This window comes from Octodon degus, unplaced genomic scaffold (assembly GCF_000260255.1).
Source record: "Octodon degus isolate 3935 unplaced genomic scaffold, OctDeg1.0 scaffold00094, whole genome shotgun sequence".
In the NCBI taxonomy this organism is placed as follows: Eukaryota; Metazoa; Chordata; class Mammalia; order Rodentia; family Octodontidae; genus Octodon; species Octodon degus.
In genome coordinates, this window is record NW_004524670.1 from 6,902,157 (window position 1) to 6,926,332 (window position 24,176).

The following is a 24,176-nucleotide window of genomic DNA, read 5'->3' on the forward strand; positions in this document are numbered from 1 at the left end:
GAGAGCTTCTTCATGCTCAAGTCCCTGGGAAGCCTCATGCCCACTGTGCTCCTAAATTCTCCAACTCATGTGGTGGTCACCAATTTAGCTGAGGTTTGGACATGTGAGTGACTGTGCCGTGAATGATCTCATGCTTTTCCTTCTTTGAGATTGGGTAACTGGTGGGACTGACTGCAACCATTAGCTGTAAAGTAATTGATCCAATGTGTAAAGGAGCTTTACCCTAAAAAGGGGGTAAAGCTCCTTTTCTCAGGAAAATTAGAAGAAAGGTTATTGTTAAGAAATTGACTGGGAGACAAGAACCTCTAGGATTTTGAAAGGAGAGCAACAGAAATTGAGAAAAGATCCCTGGTTTTTAACCAGCAGGATGCCTATGTCATTGAATACCAATGAAGCCTGTTCTTTTAAAAACTTCTCTCCACTTTGGAAAATATATTTGAGTGTCTGGATATTGAGATCTTAGGCAGGATGAGGTAATCACAAATTTTGGTCCACTTCACCACCATCACTACCACTCTAACCCTGCCCACTTTCCAGATGTGACTTATGCAAAGCAAAGAAAATTTTATGTTTCCAAATGGAGAATGAAGGTACCTAGAGCCAAGAAGACACAGAAAACACAAATACCAGTGAGATCAACCTTCAGTTTCCACTTCTGCCTGCCGGAAGAACCTGATGTAAGCACCTTGCCTTGGCCTGTCACAGACATTTCCTTCATACTCTGTACTGGCCACAGGGAATTTCACACTTTTTCAAGTGGTTGTTGTTGCATATTAAGTGCCACACAAACTCCCCCCCTCCCCCAGCATAGCAGTTTGAAAACTCTGAGAACAGCTTGTGCATGCAACAGCCGGCCCAAGTGAGTTCTGGCTGGTTCAGTTTCTTCAGGAGCTGATTGATCCACTTTATCAGAAGATGATGCAGATTTACAAGAGTTCAAGTTCCAGTGAAGATTTCTGCTATGATGTTGTGTTAGGAGAGTTGTGTAGCATTATAGTTTGTACCTAGATGTCCCACCAAAGCCACATGCAGTCATGGGGCAGGCTTCTAGGGTTTCAGGATTGGTTCATGGTCCAATGCTGGGATTCTGCACCTGCCCTGGGACAAGTAACTTGCATGCAATATAAGGGAGGAAAAGAGGCTTGCTCTTGGCTGCTCGTCCCTTTTGCTCTTGCTGCTTTCCACTGTCATGAACTGCTGTCCTCTGCCACGTGCCATCCTGCCTAGAAACCAACTGAATATGGACTGAAGCCTCCATAAACTGTGAGCTACATAAACCTTTCTTTCCTTAATTCTGGGCATCAGGGAGCTGCAAAAGAAAATTAACCAAGACACATAGGGTTAAAGCACTTTGCTTCTGAGTCAATACCCAGTACAACAGATTATGCAAATGAAATGTCTCCACACACCCAACATCGTTAGTTAGTGACTGGCTGGCATCACTATATTCATTAGTTTTTACTGGTCGGCTTGCCCAACTGCACACAGACCCTTCAGTCCATTACTTCCACTATGCCTGGGGCAAAGTACTATTAATCAAGTCTAGACACTACTCAGCCTCTCCTCCGAGGCCACCAGCTTCTCAGCGTCAATGCCCACCTTTTTCATGCTGTCTCTGACCTTTCTCCTTGTACCTGATTTCCATTGATTTGCATCTCATAGGAATATTTCACATACGTTATTTCAGTTGAGCTCCAAAACTCTCTTGTGAGGAAAGCCTGTGTTATTCTCATACTCACCAAGAGCTAAACTCTGTGAAGTCACCCAGCTGGTGTGTAGTGGAGATGGACTATAAACTTACATGAGCTTGACTCCTGGTCTCTGGGCTCCTTGCAACTCCCCGCACCCTGCATGCTTCTGTCTCTCCATAGCACCCGGCAAAGCTGCCCACCATAAGGCTCAGAGAGTAAGCATCCAGGCCCATCTTTTTGCCCTGTAGGTGGGCCCACACATCTTTTCTAAGCCTTGTGAGTCTTTGGTTGTGCTGCTACCATGAGCATCCTTTTCTCACCCAGATCGAGTTCATGCCCCTGACTCATGACTCACCTTCCAGATAGCTGTGTGCTGTGTCTCCCTGTGTTCCTCTAACATAACCATCTTGTATAGGGATCCTTCTGTCATCTCTTGTGCTCTGGGATGATATACACTGTAGGCTATAGTGGCATGATTATCTCAGAACCACGGCTGCACTCCCATGGACTGACACTAAGGAGTGATGTATGTAGAATAAAAACAAATGAACAGATAGGTGTATAAAAAAATGGATGTGTGAGGAAGGAAAAGAATGAGTAAAATAATACATGGAAATGCAAATACAGTGACATAAATGATGGCAAGGATCTTGAGCAATTGTCATAGAGAATGAGATAAGATTTACTGGAAAGCATGATAGAAGAGACATGCAGGAACTCCAAAGATTCCAAAGCACAGATTCTGCTCCAGGTTTGTAAAATGGAGAAAAATATCCTTAACACTCCAATAAACCCATTTCACCCTAGATTCACCTTAAGAAGAAGTGGTATATTAGTTTCTGGAATGCTTCATTTTTATAAGGCTCTGGCCCATATTCTTTTTTTTTTTTTTTTTTTTTTTTGTGACCAGCTCAGCCCACCCTGTGGGCCGGACTGGTGCAGCATGTGGTGCTGGAATTCAAACTGTAGTCTCTGTGCATTTGCTAAGCTTGCCTAAGCAGGAGGTGTTTCTTTTTTGTTTTGTTTGTTTGTTTTTCTGTACCAGAGATCAAACTCAGGACCTTGCACTTGCCAGGCAAGCACTTATTCCATTGAGCTAGCTCCCTGGCCCTTAGCAGGCACTTTAGACTGCTGAGCCATCTCACTGGCCCTCTGGCCCCTATTCCTGATCACTAATTAGAATCACAAAGATCCAATACCGCAATGAATGATAATTCAGGTCCACCTGCAATGGGTCATCCTCCAGAGTATCTTATATTAACTCCATGAGATGTGTTATTTATCTGCTTTTACAAATGAAGAAACAGATTTAGAAAAGTTAAATACTTTCCTTAAAGTCCATTGTTTAATAAATGACAAAGCAAAAATCTAAACTTATGTCATTGGACTTCAGAACCACCCCCCAAATCACTCTCCCACCGAGCACTGGAGCAGCACATTTCCATAGCCAGCTACTATAGTAGGCTTCCATCTATTGAGAATTTACTATGTAATGTATGAAACACTCTATGCTCACTGAATAACCAGTGTGGCTGAAGGACCATTTTGGTCCTCAATTTACAAACAAGAATGCTGAAGTTTGTGTAACCAAGTAACAACACTAGAAAGGGACATATGACTTCAGTTGGCTTATTCCAAAACCTACATTCCCTATAATGATGTACTATACCTCAGATGAGGCAATCACGGTTTCCTTTCTTGTTCGTTGGATGGCTTAGGAGTTATGGAAGGACGCTGATATTTGACCCTGGTATCAGGAGTTAGTCTACCATTCATTCTTCCACTGAGGTCTGTCTCTTGGGCATGAGGTTTTAGTTTTTGAGCCTCAGTTTCCTCATTCATACGAAAAAGCCAACCTGCCACCTTATGAAATTTTAGTGAGGGTTAATGTTGATGAAAGCACAAGAATGAAACCATGATGCAATCTTTTATCTCTATAAAGTAGAGAGGAGTCAAGAGATATAATTATCCTTGTCCCATGAATGGATAAAATGAGTCTCACAGAGACCAAATGACTAGTCTGACAATCTCACCAAGAGTGGATCATTAGACCAGAAATGAAGCCCAGATGTCCCTAGGCAGAGGTCCATGTGCCTTCTGCTAGGTGGCCAAGGATCATTATTCTGCAAGGGTGAGATGCTGCCAGCTCCATGTGCTTCTTCTGCTTCAGTACACATCATCTTTCCCCCTCCCATCCTACCGTAGCTCTTCCAAGACCCCTTCACATTGGAGGTGAAAGTCTTTTTCTACCTTTCCTTGGCTGAACTGCTGAATTAAGTAGTCTTATTCTGTTAAAGAGCTCCACCCAGAGTGAGCAGTTTCAACAGAAAGCTGTGTGAGTCCAATCTGGCTGGCTTGTCAAGAGCTTGAGATCCTCTGCTAATGAACATCATTTTGGAGCTGGTTAGGATTAAGCCATTATCTGTGTGATCTTCACACGACTCTTTGTAGACCAAAATTTATACATTCCAATTCTGTGCTTAACTAGGAAGGCTTTGCAACTCCTTTCCCCTTTGCTATCATTTCTCTTCAATCTCCAGGACCCCTTATGTGGCAATTTTGCTTTCTCCAATTTCATTTTCACTTTCAAAGTAAATGTCATTTGTCAGGCAAACCACATATTCTCTGGATCCCTATCTGCTAAATTATTCCTGAGCTTGACTTTTTGGGGGCCCCATTCTGGTTGACCTAAATACTTCTCTGTCTTCTGCCATTTCTCCCTTCTCTTTAAAGGCAGCCATTTGTGGCTTCTCTGCCTGAAGAAGCTGTTTCTGGAGGCACTTATCTGTTACCTCAGTTGGAAGTTATCATTCCTATCTAAATTAGCTGGTGTGATCTTTTATCTGAACTCCAGGCAGAGCCTATCCTTCATATGAGAACTACCCATCTGGTTTCAGATTCATCTCTAGTATCCTTCTCAGATGATTCATTTTGGAACTAAGATGCAAGTCTTTGGTGTTTCCAAATGCAAAAATTGTCTCTGGAACCAGTTTGAAAAAGAATTTGCCACACTGGCAGGGATGCTACGTGCACCACAATTAATTAGCTCACACCCCAACCCCACTTCTTTGCATAGACCCCCCACCCAGGCTTTCTGTGCTGTTGAGGCCAGCTATAAAATGAATGCATGATAAGGATGGGGACAGGGCAGGGTAGCAAAGAATGACTGCGCTTAATTCACTATTAAAGGTAGCAACGGAGAGATTTTGCAGGAACTCTAACTATTGTCATAATCAAATATAACCTCATCATGAATTCAACAGCTCTGTCCTATATGATACTGAACAAACCATGATTGGAGTGCTGGCTGGGGTCTGAGGTACCCCTAATCCAGGAGACTTGACTACATACAAATTCTTCAGAGAACAACCAAGCTGGAGAAGACACTAAGCTGTTTGAAGAATGGTTAAAAGAACTGGAATGTTTAGTCTGGAATGGAGAGTTTTTATGAGGATAAGTAGGGTGGAAAATTTTGTCTCAGGCTCCTGTTTTACAAATCAGAAATCTGAGATTTTGAGCATAGAGCTAGGGAACAACCAGAAAGAATGTTTTAAAGAATAGATGAGATCACTTGGCTTTGCTGTCTAACACCCTGCAATGACTTTGTGCTGCCGTTGTGCTACAGAGCCAGCTGCAAAGCCTGGCCCCCAAGACCCCACACAAGGACCAGGAAAGCTATACCCACCGAGGACCCTCAAATACCCCGGGAGAAGTTTATTTCTCTATCTTCTTACCAATGGCACCATAAGTTGCCAACCAGGCCAGACTACAGTCAGACCCAGCTACCAAACACTGTCAGATAATGATTATAGGAGCATAGATGTGAGTGAGAAACAGATAAACTGTCCACTGCTCCCTCTCTATAATGGCAAGTAGCCGGAGCAGCCTGCACCAGAACACGCAGGGTGACACACATCCTATAGGAGCAAATCACGGTGCTACAGCATGGGTGATATCTGCTACCCTTTTAATCCCATGAAGACAGTAAAATTTTATTTTAAGTGACAGGTTTGGATAGTGAAAAAGTCAGTGATGGGAGCAGGCAGGTAGGCTCTGTTGTCCTGCAGGTGCAACTCCTGTATCTGGCTCCAAATGACTCCTCCAGCACTGTCACTTCTCCGACTCTACCCCCATGTTAGCTTCCAAGAGGACATGGCCTGGCCATTCTTACTAAAGGAGCACACCCACTACAGAGCCTTGCATGTCAGCTCAGCACCCTGCTTCTTTTCCTCAGAGAATGCATCATCATTGACACCTATTTACTTATTTATTTTCATCTATCTTTTTCTACTGTCACCCATCTTGCTATAATCTCCATAAGAGTAGGGTAGGATCCTTGTACAGCTTAGTTATTACTGTATTAGCCACCCATTATGCCTTCAAACAGTAAATATTGATTATCTGTGTCAGGAACTCAGAAGCAGTTTTGCAGGACAGTTCTGTACTGGAGTCTCTAGACATTGTAATCGTGCGTCATAGATATCCAATTATCTGGAGGCTTGGTTGGGCTTTGGTCCAAAGTGACTCACTCATACAGGCCTAGCTGTGAGCAGGAGCTCTCACTGACTTTTTCTACGGTCCTCTCCAAGCACCACTGAGCACCTTGAAGCCATGGAGCCTGGCTTGCCCTAAAGTCCAAGAGAAAGCAATGCAGAATCCACAATGCCTGGTGTCATCCAGTCAAGGAAGTCCAAATTGCGGTTTCTGTAATATCCTAAGGATTGTGTGTTCAGCCCTGTTCCTGGTGGGAAGGGATCCCACAAAGCTGTGAGTTCAAGAAACCGGGATCGTCGTGGGCCATCTTAAAAAATGTGCCCCACAAGTGCCCTATCCTTCAGCAGCCAATGCAGTCCTGGCGTATGGCAAGTGCTCAGAATGTGTTTATTGAATGAGTGAGTGAAGGGCACCAGCCCAAGCAAACTCAGCATTATCAAGATTAGTAACTGAACTCAATTTAAAATCAGTTTTTGGTTTTTGCTCAGTGTTCTTTCCCTATACCATAAAGCCCTCTTGGTGCTTTCCCCAACCATATGTTCCATTTCTAATACCCTGACATGTGTCCTTGTCTCTCCAAGCTGCACCAGATGATAGCCAAAGCTGATGATAACCCTTCCAGAAAGGAAACATATTTCTGGGATATGGCTTTACTGTAGCGCATAGAGGGGCGACTAGAGACCCTGGAAGACTGAAGGGACATGAAAGCCTATCATACGTCTTAAGCAGTCTAGAGTAATGGTTTGGAATGTCAGTCTGCAAAAGCCTAATCAGGACATTCAGCAAACAATGTTCAGGGTGGAATCTGGGAACTTGCAAGTTAGGTGTGGTAGGAAGGATCTCTAGCTGCTGGTGGTGAGAGGACCAACAACACCACTTCTCCAGCCCTTTTGCACTCCTGAAGACAGGTGCAAATGATGGTGTCCTACGAAGCCTGGGCTTCACGAGAGGTATCTCAACCATACGCTTGTCAAATCAAAAAGGTTCTTACACATTCACCAGGAAAACCAAGGATGCAGCAAGGTCCTGAGGAAGAGCTGACCCGTGAGAGAAAGAGGGAAAACATTCCTGGCAGGTAGATGCTTATGGAACTGCAGTGCTGCTTTTTAGGGTCCTTCAGATTTTTTTATGTGTGCGTGCATGTGCGCGTGCATGCGTGCGTGTGTGTGTGTGTGTGTGTGTGTGTGTGTGTGTGTGTGTGTGTAAATTAGCTTCTTCTGGTATCCAACTGAGAAGTTGATTCATTTAACTTGCTCGGAGTCAGTTGCTATAAACCAGGTGGTTTTGCCTTGCTCATGCAAATCACTTCTCCTCACACATGGCTACAGCCCCAGCTGCCAAAATGTTGTCATGTTCTTGTCTCCAGAGCCTTAATAAGAAGGAGAAAATACAGTCTGGAGCTGTGTATATGCGCTCAACACTCTCTCCAGCTCTCTCTGAGCCTATGTGGCCACTACCAATCTTGTCAACGGGCCAGTTCTTCCCAGCCATGAAAAGAGCAGGGGGATGTCAAGGAGGCTGAAGAGCCAGGGGTCCGCCTCCTTGGGCCAGTTCCCCACCCTGCCAGTGCACTCAAGGTGTCCCTTATAATAATTAAAAAAAAAAAATAGAACCTTACATAGAAACCTAAATTGCTCAGATTCCAGACCTGCATTGGATTACTGACTAAATTTTGGATCCAATTAATTGTCTTATACCCTAATTTTTGTAATCCTTGCTACTTCATGGTTAAGGAAAAGATATTTGTATAGTACATAGAGGTAAATATAAAAGTGGTGAAAGCAGGCCCATAGGGTTATGAGCGCTCCAAACTGTCCATGCACCTTACTGTTACAGAGAAATGTCTCCCCACTAATGGATTAGCTCTCCACCGTGTTAGTGGCCCTTCCAGTGAGAACACAATACTGCTCACACTGTGGACTCATATATGGCCATACGATTTGCTCAAACCAATGAGAAGCATGCATAAGTGACGTGCTACTTCCAGGCAGATATTTTTTATTTCTAATTGGCACATAATAATTTACATGTTTATGGAGCACAATGAGATGTTTTGATATCTGTATACATTGTTATAATAACCCACCCTGGAGGATAAGAGTATCCACCACCTTAAACACTTATTATTCCTTGCTAGTAAGGCAGAAGAATCCTTTCTTTTACCCATTTATGATGCGTTACTGCACTGCATTGTCACATCATGGTGCAAGTGAACACTAGAACTCGTTCCTCTTATCCCGTTGTCTCTGTGCGCTCACTGACCCAACTGCCCTCCCCTTCCCAGCCTCTGGGGCACTGCTGTTCCATTCTTTGCTTCTGTGCGAGATCAGCTCTTTTAGCTTCTATCTTCAAATCAATGAGTGAGATCATGTGGTACCTGCTTTTGTATGTGTGTCCGATGCATTTGTCTATAATATAAAGTCTTCAAGGTCCATTTACATTGTCACAAACAACATGGTTCCACTCCTTCTTATGGCTGAATATGTTGTATTGTGTATATGTGCCACACCCACGAAGGACACTTAGTTTGATTCAATAACTTGGCTATTGTAAAGAGTCCTGTGATACACATGAAAATGCAGTATATGTTTGATATAGTGATTCTATTTCCTTCAGCTACATCCCGAGTAGTGGGGTTCCTGGCTCAGATGATAGTCCTGTTTTTAATTTTTTGAGAACCCTTCATAGCATTTCATGTAGTGGCTGAGCCAACTTTCATGCCCACCAGCAGTATACAAGGATCCCCTTTTCTCCAAATCCTTGCCCACATTTGTTATCCTTTTTAATTTAATTTTTTATTTTATTTATTTATTTATTTATTTTTGTGTATGTGTGTGTGTGTGTGTGTGTGTGTGTGGCCAGCTCAGCCCACCAGGGGGCGGGGCTGGCTGGCATGTGGTGCTGGGGGATTGAACTGCAGTCCCTGTGCATTGCTAAGCTTGTTCTAAGTAGGTGCTTTAGACCACTGAGCCATCTCACCAGCACTAATTTTTTTATTTTTAAAGAGAATAAAAAATGGTAAAGCAAACAAGTATTAGAAATGATACAGAATTTCACTTAATAAAATCACAGGATTCAACAATAGTTATTGTATTGCATTTTGTTGTCTTCAAATTAGTTGTCCAGATTACCAGACATAAGCTTGCAAAATTGGTGGGAAAAAAAGAAATTAAAAAGAATAAAAAATTAAGCATTAACTGTTCATTTCAATAGATTAGTAGGATTCAGCAGTACAGTTATGCAATCTATCCTCACACTTATCTTCTATTTTTTATAACAGCTTTTATAACTAGAGTGAGTGATAGCTCACTGTAGAGTTTGATCTGCATTTCCCTGACGATTAGTGACATTGAAGGCTCTTTCATATATCTTCTGGCCAATTGCATGTCTTCCTTTGAGAATTTTCTATTTTTACATATTGTCTGCATAAAAACTTTATTATTTTTATTATTTCATTACTGATTTGGGGGCAATTTAAGTTTTAACCCCATCAGATGTGTAGTTCATAAATATTATCTCCCATTCTGTAGGCTGTCTCCACAATCTAGGCATTGTTTTGTTTTGTTTTTTTTCTATAGAAACTTTCAGATCAATACAATCCTTTCTATTTTTGCATTTTGTTGCCTGTTCTTTTGGAGCCTTAGCCAAAAATGTCCTTGCCCCATCCCATGTTATGAGGTGCTTTCCCTCTCTTTTCTTCTATTGGCCTTAAATTTAACTCCTTAATCTATTTTTTATTTCATTTGTGTACATAATGAGATGTAGAATGTGTTATGATTTGTGTCGAGATGATCCCCCAAAGCCTCATGCAGTCATGGGGGTGGGGTGGCCCTCCAGAGTTTGTGATTGATTCATGGGCCAATGCTAAGCTGAAGAATGTGAGTACTATATCACCCTCGGGTGGGTGGCCAGCCTGCATACCATATAAGGGCCAGGAAGGCTCTGTCCCTGCCCCTATCCCTACCCCTGTCTCTGTCTCTGCCTCTGTCTCTGTCCCCCCCGTCCATCGCTTTTTCTATCTTCCGCTGCCATGACCTGCTGCCCCTTAGCCACGTGCCACCCTGCCTTGGAGCCTGTCCATGACGGATGAAATCTCTACAAACAGTGAGCTAAATATTCCTTTAACCTTGGGTGGTGGAGTATTTTGTCTCGGCAACAAGACAGGTGATTAAGGCACAATTTCATTCTAAGGATAGTTTCATTCTACCAGGAACTGAACTCAGGACCTTGCATTTGGCAGGCAGGAGCTGTGCCACTGAGCTATAGCCCTTGTCCCCGGGTTTTTCTTTTCTGTTTGTTTTTGTTCTTCATTTTTGCAGCAAAAGGATCAAATCTGGAGCTGTTTACCACTGAACAACATCCTCAGCCTCTTTTCTTTTTACTTTATTTTGTTATTAAGTTTATTGACATAATTTAGGTATACATAACAATCATGTTTATCATAGGGAATTTGTACCTGTATATAATGTATCTTGCTTCCTATTTTTCCCATTCTCTCCCCTTCTCTCTTACTTACAAAGCTTTGTTTTCATTTCATCCTTTTTTCTCATCTTCTCTTTCATCTTCCTTCCTTTCCTCTCCCCCCTCTGCAGTTCCTTTGGAACAATTTCTTCCTATTTCACAATTTCTGTTAGACATTTTTGTTCTTATTTACACTTTTAGTTTCTCACATCAGAGATACGATGCAGTATTTACACATGTGTATCCAATTTATTTCATTTAAGAGTATGATATCAAGGTGCATCCACTTAGCTGTAAATGTATCACATTTATCCTTCCATATGGCAAAGTAGTGCTGCATTATATATTTCTTAAAACCCACATTATCTTTTATCCCTTCATCAGTTGATGGGAATTTGGGTTTTTTCCAAGTTTTAGCTGTTACAAACTGTGCTGCTACAAACATGAGTGCACATTTATCTCTGTGGTATGATGCTTTTAATTCTTTTGAGAATATACCAAGAAGGGAATAGCTGGATAAAATAGAACCTCTAGTCCTAGGTTTTTGGAGATCACACTGATTTCCATGGTGGTTGCTCCTTTCTACAGTACCACCGACAGTGGAGAACAGTTCCTCTTTCCACAGAGTTCAGTCAGCATTTGTTATTGGTTCATTTTTTTGGCAATAACCATTCTTTCTGAGTGAGGTAGAGTCTTAACATTGTTTTAATTTGCATCTCTCAAATGGCCAGTCATGTTGACCATTTTTATTTGATGTTGACCAAAATTATACACACACACACACACACACACACACACACACACACACAGAAGGGTCTACAGGGTGTTCAGGGTATCACTAACAGATCATACACATAGTGACAATTATCTATCTGTTTACAGCCACCTGTTTACAGCCTCCCAATAGCTGGGATTATAGGCCTGCACCACCACACCCAGTCTCAACTGTTGTCTCGGCGCTGGCACAGCAGGCAGAGCATGCCCAGGGATTGAAACCCCGCCTCTGCTCCTGCTTGCAGGGGCTTTAATCCACTGAGTTATTTGACCCGCCCTATTTGTTGTTTATGATTCTTCATCTGAGAAGTATGTTTTCCTCTCAGATGCTCATTTTTGGATTGGGTCTTTAAATTTTGGAGGATCTAATTTTTTTTTAATTCTTTGTGTGTTCTTGATATTAGTCCTTCATCTGAGGATAATTGTCTCAAAGTTTTTCTCACTGTATGGGTTCTCTCTTCACTCTGTTAATGATTTCCTTTGCCATGAAAAAGCTTTTTAATGAGGTGAGACCCCAGTTGTTGATTCTTTGTAATATTCCCCATGAAATTGGCGGCTTCTTCATGTCTTTGATTACACTTATATCTTCAAGAGTTCTACAAATTCTTCCTTTAGTATTTCTGTTTTAATATTTAGATGTTAGGTGTATCTTAGTTTAGCACATAGTAATAGACATGGGTCTAGTTTTAGTCTTCAGCATGTGGAAAGTTAGTTTTTCCAGCACCATTTATTAAAGAGGTTTTTTCTTTCAGTTAACATGTTTGGCCCCTAGAGTTGTTTCTGTATCTTCTAATCTGTTCCTTTGGTCCTCAGGTCTGGTTTTTGTTTTTTGGTTGTTTGTTTTGCCAAGATCATGTTGTTGTTTTATCACAGCAGCTTTTCTTTCTTTCTTTCTTTTTTTTTTTTTTTTTGTGGAATCAGGGATTGAACTCAGGCCCTTGCGCTTGCCAGGGAAGCACTTACTCCACTGAGCCATCTCCCCGGCCCCCTACAGCAGCTTTATAGTATAATTTCAAGTAATGATTGTGATGCCCCCTGCCTTGCCTTTGTTGCCCAGAATTGTTTTTACTATCCTAGGTCTCTTTGGACTCCAAATGGATTTTAGGATTGTTTTCTCTAATTCTGTGAGCTATGCATTTAGAATTTTGATTTTAGTTGCATTAAATCTGTATAACAATTTTGGATGCTTGGTAATTTTGTTATATTGATTTTCTCACCCAAGAGCAAGAAATATCTTTCCATTTTCTGATATCCTGTTCAATCTCCTTTTTCAGAGTACCGTAGTTCTCAATGTGGAGTTCTCTTACATCATTCACTGTATTGATTCCAAGGTATTACAATTTGGGGTTATGTCATTGTGAAAGGTATTGTCCTCATAATTTCTCTCCCAGTGCATTTGCTACTCATGTACCAGAAGTCTATTGATTTTTGAGTATTGCCTTTGTATATAGTGAGGCTACTGATTTGGTTATGAAATCTAGAGGTGTTTTGGTGGAGTATTTGGGGTCTTCTATGTAAAGTGTCAGGTAATCTGCAAATAATGATAATGAAACATCTTCCTTTCCTATGCTTATTCTTTTTATTTTCTTCTCTTGTATAATTACTCTGACTTATGGTTCCAGAATTGAATAAGAGTAGTGACAGTAAACATCCTTATCTTGATCTTGATTTTAAAGTGCAAGCTTTCAGTTTTTGTCCATTTAGTATGATATTGGCTGTTGGTTTGACAGAGATGATGTTTATCAGATTGAGACAAAGACCATCTATTCCAATTTTCTGTAGAGGTTTTATCATAAATGAGTGCTGGACTTTATCAAAAGCTTTTTCTGCATCTATTGATATGATCATGTGATTTTTGCCTTTAGCTCTATTGATATGGTGTGTTACATTTATTGATGTGGATATGTCGAACCATCCCTGCATTCTTGGAATGAATCCCACTTGGTCACAGTATACAATCTTCTTGATGATTTGCTGCACTCTGTCAGTATTTTATTGAGGATTTTTGCATCTATATTCATTTAAAAAATTGGTCTGTAGTTCTCATTTTTGGTTGGATCATTCTCTGGTTTGGTATCAGGATAATTCTTATTTTCAAAAATGAATTTGAGAATATTGCTTCTCTTTCAATTTCATAAAAAGCTTGAGAAGTAGAAGCTTTAGGTTTTCCCCTAATTTCTTGTAGAATTTAGCAATGAATCAGGGCCTGGAATTTTTTTTTTTTTTTGATGTTAGATTTTAAATGTCTTCTTCAATTTTATTAGTTAATATTGGTTTATTTATGATTTCTATATTTTCTTGATTTAGCTTTGCTGATTCATATGTAGCTAAGAATCTGTCCATTTTTTCTGTGTTTTCCTTTTTATTAGAATATAGCTACTTAGCAGGGCATGGTGGCACATCCTTATAATCCCAGCACTCAAGAGGCTCATGCAGGAGGATCACTACATAGTGAGCTTAAGGCCAGCCTGAACAGCATAATGAGAGCTTGTCCCCAAGAAACACAAACAAACAAAAGTACAGGTTCTTGAAGTAGGCAATGATGATCTGGATTTCTATTGACTTTGTTGTCACTTCAACCCTTTTCATTCCTAATTGTATGGATTTGAGTCTTTTCTTTGCCTTTTTGATAAGATTCAGTAAGGTTTTGTTAGTTTTATTTAATCTTTCAAAGAACCAACTCTTCAATGCACTGATTCTTTGTACCTTTTTCTTAATTCCCCCACTTCCCATTTGCTTGTCTGTATTGTCTAGTGGGTTCATTGTTTGGGGGTTCATGGAGTTGTAAACCTTGTCATTGCTTTCTAGAATATGCTTCAGAACATTTCAGAGCATTGGTTTAATGTTCATGGGTTTCCTCAGGTGTTCTTTATTATAGAAGTATCTTATTTCTCCATCAATTCTGAAAGAAAATTTTGCAGTCAGCCTGGTTGGAGGTCATTTTCTTTTAGGGCTTGAAGTACTTCACTCCACACTTTGCTTGACTAGAGGGTTTGTGTTGGGAAATCTGCTGTGATTCTAGTGAGCCTTCCTTTAAAGGTGATTTATTTATTTCTCTAATAGCTTTTAATATTGTGTTCCTGTGTTGAATTTCTAAAATCCTATTATATGTCTTGGTGTAGATTTTTCTTTGATCATAGATAGAGTTCTATATGATTCATTTATCTGTATACCAAATTCTTCTTCCTACTTGGGAAGTTTTCTGCCATTACTTCTTTGAACAATTTTGTGGTTATTTTAAATGTCATTTGCACTATATCTTACTTTTTCATTGACTTTGATCAATCTTATGTTATTCTTCTTTACATCATCCAGCAGCTACTGTATTGATTTCTCATGGATCCTTACTATTTTAAAGAACCATTTCTTTTCATTTTTTTAATGTTTTATTTTATTGAGAAACAAATATCAATGAGGCAGTTTCATTGCTGATTAATAGGACAGTTTCAATAATTAATACCTTGTACATTGTTATCTTCTTAGTGGTTATCCATAATACAAGAAGCAGACAGGATATCCTGTCCAAATATTATTAGTACAAATCTTTTTTTCTCATTGAATTAAGTGAAAGTAGCTGCATATCTATCCTAACTATTCTGTATATACTAATACAAAATGTTCCTTCGTTTGTATCTCCTTTTTTTGTTTAGTCCTGTCAGAGATGGGTTTTCTATTGGCATCTAAATACTATAGATGCTTGAATTCAGCCAAACAATCCAACACAGTCCAACAGTCCACAATAGTAGTGGGTTATCTGCAGAAGTTGTTAGCTTGAGCCTTTTACAGCTCAGTATATTAATATAGCTTTATTTTATATATCTCATTTTTATACTTTTCTGCTGGATGGTTAAGACTAAGATAAAGCAAGACCTATATAACAAGAAATGTAACTTTTGTACCTGATAAGGTCAGTCAAGTACTCTTGGCATTTTTCCTGTAACCCTGCACCGCACTTTGTAGATCCTTTGTCGGTGTCAGCCATGTGGATGAGTCATGGTCACTGCTTGACCAATATGCTCTCTGTGAAAGCCTGAAAGAATGTTTTCTCTCCATGTGACTCTCCTTAGGCACACTCTACATCACCTTCCTCTGTGGTTTCATAATCTCCTTGATCAGAAAATTTGGGGCACAACTGAGTTATATGGTAAAGAACCATTTCTTTTCATGATCACTAACCACAATTCTGTCTTCCACATATGAAATTCTGTCCTCACATTGGCTCATTTTGCTGCATATATTTTAATGAAATTTTTAATCAGATTATCTATTTCATAGATTACATTTCTTTCCTATGTTGGGCATTCATGGTTTCCATCACTTTCCTAAGATGATCTATTTTTTTTTAATCTGTATTTGCTCTATAGTCACTAAGCATGTCTTTCATTATGTTCACCAGCTCCTCAGTTATCTGAGAAATTGCTTTTGATTAGATTTTTTTAGGGCCTCATTCATTTGTTTCATTGCTTCCACTGTTACCACCCCAGGAAGTCCAGGTGGGTAGCTTTTGGATTCTCTCACCCTGGGTTTGCCTTTTGTAAGCTGGAAGTCTGGGGCTGCATCTTATTTTAAGTGTCTTCTCATTTTCTGGGCTTCTTTTTTAGCTTAATTTATGGGTTAATTCTCATAAAGTGTTATGACAAATAGCTTTATTCCTAGTAATTAGAACCCTTAGTAAATGATTAAGAGATGTCTTCCTGGTGTAGCTATCTTTTGAGTTTTTAATGTATTACAAGATCCTACCATTTCACTTTAATGAGATGAGAAGTTCTTGCATACTTTTAATGTTGTATTCTTGTGTTGAATTTCTAGAATCCTGAAAATTTCTAGAATCCTGAACCATCCCCTGGTACTTTGGCACTAGCCTATAGAATGTTTTATAACCCTTAGTCATTCTTAGTCCTGAGCAACTGGTTAGAACAATTATGTCAGTTTTGTTAAAGTGATACAACCAGCAATAAAAATAGCATAAAACACAACCTAGAAAATGACAAACAGGTGCCTATTAATTTGTTACCTTAACTGTGTAAACTAGATTTATGGTTATATAACAATATCTAAAATGAATCAGAAAATTATATGCAATAAATAAGATCTCAGTATAGTAAGGCCAAAAAATTTAAATGGGATCAGTGGAAAAATAGAGAAATAGAAGAAGAGGAAGAGATTTGAAGCAAAGCTGGAAGACAAATAAAAATCACATAAACTTTGGAAACTGTTGAAGAAGATGGTAAGGGAGGAGAGAAAGAAGAAATAAAAACAAGAATAGGACAGAATGACAATAACCTTGAATTTGTTCATACTCATAAAAACAAGAACAATCAAGAAACAACCAACAACAACAACAAAAAAGAAACGAGAGAGAAAGGAAAGAAGAAAATGTAAAGAAATGCCTACTTCAAGGTGTTTCTCTGCTGTCACTAGCAGAAAATGTGGGCAAACAGTGTTCAGATCCAAGTTCATTAATCCAAGCAAGTCAACCATATTTTTGGGGCATGGCAGCCGATAATCTCAGCAAGTGCACCTTTAGTTCAACTTAAGCACAGGCTGGTTTCTGACTGTGACATTGAAACCAAATTTGCTCAGCCTACATGAAACTGTGTGCCTCATGCTGGCTTGAATGAACTTGGTTCCTGGCTGGATTTAATTCAAACTACTACAGATATCAGGAACATCCCAAGTCATCCTGTGTCCTGATGTGAAGCCTACATGGAGTGGAGACATGACCATATAATGATAACATACGATGGACAAGAAATGATTTTATCCTCCTGTGAGGGATTCGAGACTCATCTGTTACTGCACCAAAACCTAACCTGTTCTCACCGTGCCATGGCACATTTGATGGGACACTATTGTCTCAAGGATAGCCCTCATCAACTAGAGGGTGACCAGCTAAAGTGTGTCACCCACGTATACTAGTATCAGTGGAAAATAATAATTATTATTTTTGGCGGTACCAGGAATTGAACTCAGGACCTTGTGCTTGCCAGGCAAGCACTTATTCCACTGAGCCATCTCCCAGCCCTCTAATCAAGTTTTTTGACTTTCCATCAGCTCCACACTCTTTGTGGCTCTGCTTTATTCTATCACTTGTAAAGAGTTGACTGAAATTTCCAGTTACTTATCCATATGAAAAGAAGTTATCTATATTACTTTTAGAGAATGTTACGAGCTCCCAGAAGCTCTGTGAAAGCTTCTCTAGTGATTGTAGTGAGTGTAGAGTCACAGAGTCTGGGTGCAAATCTTGACTCTCGCACATACTGGATGAGTTTAGGCGAGAAACCAAATCTCAGTTTCTGCATCTATAGAATAGGAATAACAAGAGTGCCTTACTCTTGGACCATAACCATGAACAAAGGAGTTATTAATATCTGTATAAGGTTTGAAAAAGTGTCTAAAACAGGGTTCATACTCTGCCCATGTTAGTAGCAGATATCTAATGTATTCATGTCCTCTCATATTATAGCTTTCCATTAGAAATTCTTCTAATATTATAAGTTCCATCTGAGTCTCCCTTGAAGCAGTTTTTTTTTTCCTGTGGTCAACCCTGACCCAGAATGATAAGAAGGAAAGGCTGGAAGGCATAACTCAAGCATAGTTAGGTTGACACAAAAAGTCGTCACAGGCTGGAACAGTAAATTGCAATATGTTGGGCAGCCAGACAGATTTTTCAAGGCACCCAGTAGAATCTTAAAAAGTTTCTATTTTACTTTTAAGTAGCAGTGGTTTGATCAGATTTTCATTTCAGATGCTCTCAGGTGGCAAAGTGGAGGATGGATTGGCAGTTGGGAGACAGGAAGCATGAAGAATATCTTGCAGTATTCTGTAATTTCTAAGGTATTACTTCAAATAAACATGATGCTAATTTTTCTAATTACCTGTGATATAATACAAAAACTAAAATATATACACACCTATCAGATTAAGATATTATTTTCCTTTCTCCCCAGGAGATAGTTCATTCATTTAATTAACTTCCTAAATGTGGCATTGTCATTGATTTAATTCTGAATTTTTTCCACTGACAATTTTAGTGTGTCAAATGATCTCACATGCAGCATAAAACAAAAATGAGGACAGAATCTACCTACCCAGAAACAAAGAGCTCTTTGAAAAATAGCATTAGTTTTAGGCATGAATTTCAGTTCAAAATATAACCCTACTTCTGCAAGCAAGAGGAGAGAGTAATGGAGTCTCTCCTCCCATGACAGGCTCCTTGATTCTGGCTGTGCGCTGAGCTCCCCTCAGTTTCTGGCCTTGCCTGGGATCGCCTGGGCAAATGTGCCTGGCTGTGGCTGATGGACTGGGAATAGAAGAGTGGGCCGCACTCTGGGCTGAGGCAGCTTGCTAAGGAAGCTTGTTTTCTCTTCCTGCTGAGGTAACTTGGAAGCCATATATTCCAGATAACAGAAGTACATGATGGAAGAGAACTGCCTGAACACCATAGAACTTTGTGTGAGTAGAAGATAGGCTTTTATTGTAAAACATAACTGTGAATTTGCTACTCCTGCATTGTCCAGCACAGCCTGGCTAATATAACCACCAAAGCCTGCGTTACACCTTCTGTGCCTGTTTACTCACTGAGTTGTCCCAAAAGTTGTAATACAAGCAGGATTTAGAAAAAGCTATGTGGCTCATCTAAGCTCATACAATTTGAAGGTCAACCTGATGGAGTTCAATACAGTCAGTATAGACCCCAAACCCATGTTTTGTTTTATAACCTGCTGTATTTTAGCATACCCTACTCCCCTTTCACCAAAGATCTGCCTGGCATTGTGGTATATGTTTGTAATCCCAGCTGCTGAGGATACTGAGACAAGAGGATCACAAGTTCAAGGTCACCTTGGGCAACTTAATAAGAGCCAGTGTGAAAGCATTCATTTAATTTTTAACTTTTTATTGATTTTATTGAGAAACAAATTGCAATGAGACAGTTTCAAAACTGATTAATAGGACTGTTTCAATAAGTAATACATTGCATATTGTTGTTTTTGTAGTGATTGTTCATAGTACAAGATGCAGACATGGTATCCTGTCCAAACACTATTAGTACAAATCTTTCTTCTCGTTGAATTAAGAGAAAGTAGCTGTATATCTATCCTGTTTTGTATATACAGATTCAAAATGGTCTTTCATTTGTATCCCCCTTTTTTTGTTTAGTTTTGTCAGAGATGGGCATTCCTTTGCCATTTAAATATTGTAGGTACATGAATTCAGTAAAATAATCCAATATAGTCCAGTAGTCCATAATAGTAGTGGATTATTTGTAGGACTGGCAATGTCAGAAGTTGTTTGTTTGTTTGGTGGAACTGGGTATTGAACTCAAGCCCTTGCACTTACCAAGCAAGCACTTATTCTAATGAGCCATCTCCCTGTCAGAAGTTGTTGACTTGAGCCTTTTACAACTCAGTATATTAATATGGCTTTACTTTTCATACCTCATTATCATACTCTTCTGTGGATGGTTAAGACCAAGATAAAGCAAGACCTACATAACAAGTAATGTAACTTCTGTATCTAACAAGGTCAGTCAAATCCCCTCAGGATTTACCCTGAAACCCTGTACCTCACTTTGTAGATCCTTTGTCAGTGTCAGCCATGTAGATGAGTCATGGCCATTGCTTGACCAATTTGCTCTCTGTGAAAGCCTGAAAGAATGTTTTTGTTCCATGTGGCTCTCCTTAGGCACACTCTACATCGTCGATCACTTTCCTCTGTGGCCTCATAGTCTCCTTGATCAGAAAATTTGGAACATCACTGAGTTACAGGATATTACAATACAGGTTCTCTTATGTCCTGAGTCTTCACTGATTAAAATGTTGACTGTCTTTGTAGCCCTTCTTTTTCTCTAATTTTGGTCTGCAAACTTAAGTTGTTAACCCTCTAGAAGAGAAGCTTAATGATATTATCAACCTATAACATAGGCAGTTGAGCTGAACCTCACTATCTGTCTGAATATCAAACATATTAGACATAGCACGGAACAGGTATTTTCCATCAAGTATTGATAGGTTAAACTTTAAATCCCTACAGAATGTGAAGAAAAAATAAATGAAAAAATATTTCTAAAAAAATTGGAATAAACAATTGCATATTTTTTCACAGAAATTAAGAAATCTAACCATATACAGCATTGTAGCAAGACAGACCTGTGACATTTTTGTTTCTTGTCTCTTGTTTTCATTTATTACCCTTTAAAAAAAATAAACATTTACTTGAGAGACAGTATAGCAGTAATTGTATGACATGCAAACAGTACATATTTAGAAGACCAGAATAACAGGCATTCCAAGCATGGCCCTAGTATTATACATTGCTATTCAGTGCAATTGCTTAGTTCACAGGTGTCACCATATAGTCAGGGTGAGAATCCTACCAATTAACTGCTAGTTTTAAAAACCTGCTGAAGGGGGCTGGGGAGATGGCTCAGTGGAATAAGCGCTTCCCTAGCAAGTACAAGGGTCTGAGTTCAATCCCCGGTTCCGGGGCGCAGTAGAGCTTTAGTGTTTGTAGATAGAAAAAGTAAACCATCAAGGAATTCAGACCACTAAGTACTTGTAACTTGGACCAACTTGAGTTCTGACTTAACAGATCAACTGGCAGCAGAAAATGAAAAGTAGTGTGGCACAGATCAGGCATTCTTCTGGTCATGACAAAAGAGAAAACTATAATTCTTACCAGAGGACCTCCTCCCCTGAAGACAGATACACAGAACGAGAACGGTCCCCCCAGGATAGAGATTACTTTGATTACAGCAGGTCAGACTATGAACACTCAAGAAGAGGACATTCTTATGATGGTGTGGATTCCCGAAGCAGGGACCAAGAGAAACGCAGAGAGCAAGAGAGAGAGATGGAGAAGAAGAGGTCCCGGGAATCCCCATCTCCAGGGAGGAGGAGCCCAGATGCCTCAGCACACCAGGGTTCAACTCAGGATGAGTCTGCTGCAAAGAAGAAGAAAGACGAGCTGGACCTGCTCCTTACCCACACTGGTGGAGCATACATTCCTCCCGCCAAGCTCAGGATGATGCAGGAGCAGATTACAGATAAAAACAGCTTAGCATACCAGAGGATGAGCTGGGAGGCCTTAAAGAAGTCAATCAATGGTCTTATCAACAAAGTCAACATTTCCAACATAAGTATTATTATCCAAGAGCTTCTTCAAGAAAATATAGTCAGAGGAAGAGGACTACTGTCCAGATCTGTGTTACAAGCCTAGAGTGCATCGCCCATCTTCACACACGTCTATGCAGCCTTAGTGGCGATTATCAACTCAAAGTTTCCACAGATTGGGGAGTTAATCCTAAAGAGGTTAATTCTTAATTTTCAAAAAGGCTATCGAAGAAATGATAAGCAACTTTGTCTGACTGCTTCAAAATTTGTAGCACATCTTATTAACCAAAATGTGGCGCATGAAGTTCTATGCTTAGAAATGCTCACTTTGCTTTTGGAAAGACCAACAGATGACAGTGTTGAAGTGGCTATTGGTTTTCTCAAGGAATGTGGCCTCAAATTAACACAAGTGTCCCCAAGAGGAATCAACGCAATCTTTGAACGCCTTCGAAACATTCTGCATGAATCTGAAATTGACAAAAGAGTTCAGTATATGATTGAAGTGATGTTTGCTGTACGGAAGGATGGATTCAAGGACCACCCAGTCATCCTGGAAGGACTTGACCTCGTTGAAGAAGACGATCAGTTCACTCATATGCTCCCCTTGGAGGATGACTACAATCCAGAGGACGTTCTCAATGTGTTCAAGATGGATCCTAATTTTATGGAGAATGAAGAAAAGTACAAAGCTATTAAGAGGGGGCTGGAGAGATGGCTCAGTGGTCTAAAGCACCTACTTGAAACAAGCTTGACAAAGCACAGGGACCGCGGTTCGATCCCCCAGCACCACATGCCAGCCAGCCGCACCCCCTGGTGGGCTGAGCTGGCCACACACACACACACACACACACACACACACAAAAAATAAATGTAAAAAAAAAAAAGCTATTAAGAAAGAAATACTTGATGAAGGAGACAGTGATTCAAACACAGACCAAGAGGCAGGAAGTAGTGAAGAGGAAGAAGAAGAGGAAGAGGAAGAAGGAGAAGAAGATGAAGGACAAAAAGTAACTATTCATGATAAGACAGAAATTAATCTAGTCTCATTTCGTCGTACAATATATCTTGCTATTCAGTCAAGTTTAGATTTTGAAGAATGTGCTCACAAATTGCTGAAAATGGAATTTCCTGAAAGTCAAACAAAAGAACTCTGCAATATGATACTTGATTGCTGTGCCCAACAGAGGACATATGAGAAATTTTTTGGTTTATTGGCTGGGCGATTTTGCATGCTGAAAAAAAAATACATGGAATCTTTTGAAAGTATATTCAAAGAACAGTATGATACCATTCATCGCCTAGAAACAAACAAATTGAGGAATGTTGCGAAGATGTTTGCTCACCTCTTGTACACTGACTCACTTCCGTGGAGCGTTCTTGAATGTAGAAAGCTGAGTGAAGAAACCACTACATCATCTAGTAGAATTTTTGTCAAAATATTTTTCCAGGAACTGTGTGAATACATGGGTCTTCCTAAACTGAATGCAAGATTGAAGGATGAAACCCTACAGCCGTTCTTTGAAGGATTATTACCCCGAGATAATCCAAGAAACACTCGGTTTGCCATCAACTTCTTTACCTCTATAGGTCTTGGAGGTTTAACGGATGAATTGCGTGAGCATCTCAAAAACACACCGAAAATTATCGTGACCCAGAAACCAGATATTGAACAAAGCAAATCCTCGCTGCGCTCTTCATCTTCGGAGTCCTCCTCGGATTCTGACTCTGCAGACTCCAACTCTGACAGCAGCGAGAGCAGTTCAGAGTCGTCCACTGCGGACAGCGGCTCTTCGTCTTCCAGCAGCCGTAGCTCGGCCTCAGCTAAAGATATGAGAAAGAAGGGACACAGGAAGACCAGAAGTAAAGATGGAGATAAATCAGCCAGGAGCCAACAAACAAATGAGAGGAGACAGGAGAAAAGAAGGGCCGAGCGCAAGCACCAGGACGCAAGGTCTGAGAGGGACCGGAGATCAGAAAAACACAGAAGTCAAAATTCAAGAGATCAAAACTGGAGAGATCCTGTAGCAAAGCACACATCAGACAGGAGGAGCATCCTTGCCGAAGGAAACAGTTACACGATCGCTATGGGAGTGACCGAGACCAAGAAATGTGCATGGACTGGGAGAATTGGCATGGCGATCCCGAAAAGAAGAGAGGGGAGAGAAGGAAGAATTTTTCAGAAAATGAGAATTACAGACTCCGAAATCAGGACAGTGAAAATTCTAGAAGATCAGATAGATCAAAGTCAAGAGAGAAGAATAGGAAACATGCTAGCTCTAAGAGCGAGGAAGATAGGTATCAGAATGGAGCTGAAAGACGCTGGGAAAAACCAAGCAGATACTCTGAGCGCTCCAGAGAGTTAGAGAAACATCAGGACCGGAGAAGAGAAAAGTAGTTCTACAAAACAACATAACTGAACATGCTTTCTATTCAGTTCAAAGTATTTTTTCCATTATTGAACTTTATAGAGCTCTTGTATAAAGTATTGCTTTGTAAATTTTGAAAATGTTTTCATTTTAACGTTTTATAATTGATATATTCAGTGGATTCCTTATAAAATTATTGGAAGAAAAAAAATCTCAACAGCAAAGGAATGTATGTAAGTCTTGCTTATATTTTGTGAATAAAACAGTCAAATGTTCAT

At 40.0% G+C, this 24,176-nt stretch overlaps 1 protein-coding gene across 1 annotated transcript; it reads left to right on the forward strand.

Annotated features, from left to right (window-relative positions):
* The first annotated feature begins 20,914 nt into the window (after window positions 1-20,914).
* On the forward strand, window positions 20,915-24,004 carry LOC101582887 (pre-mRNA-splicing factor CWC22 homolog). Its single transcript, XM_023722912.1, is given in 3 exon segments — window positions 20,915-22,217; window positions 22,414-23,604; window positions 23,607-24,004. Coding segments are annotated over 3 exon segments (2,700 nt in total). The 5' UTR covers window positions 20,915-21,029; the 3' UTR covers window positions 23,928-24,004.
* Window positions 24,005-24,176: the final 172 nt, after the last annotated feature.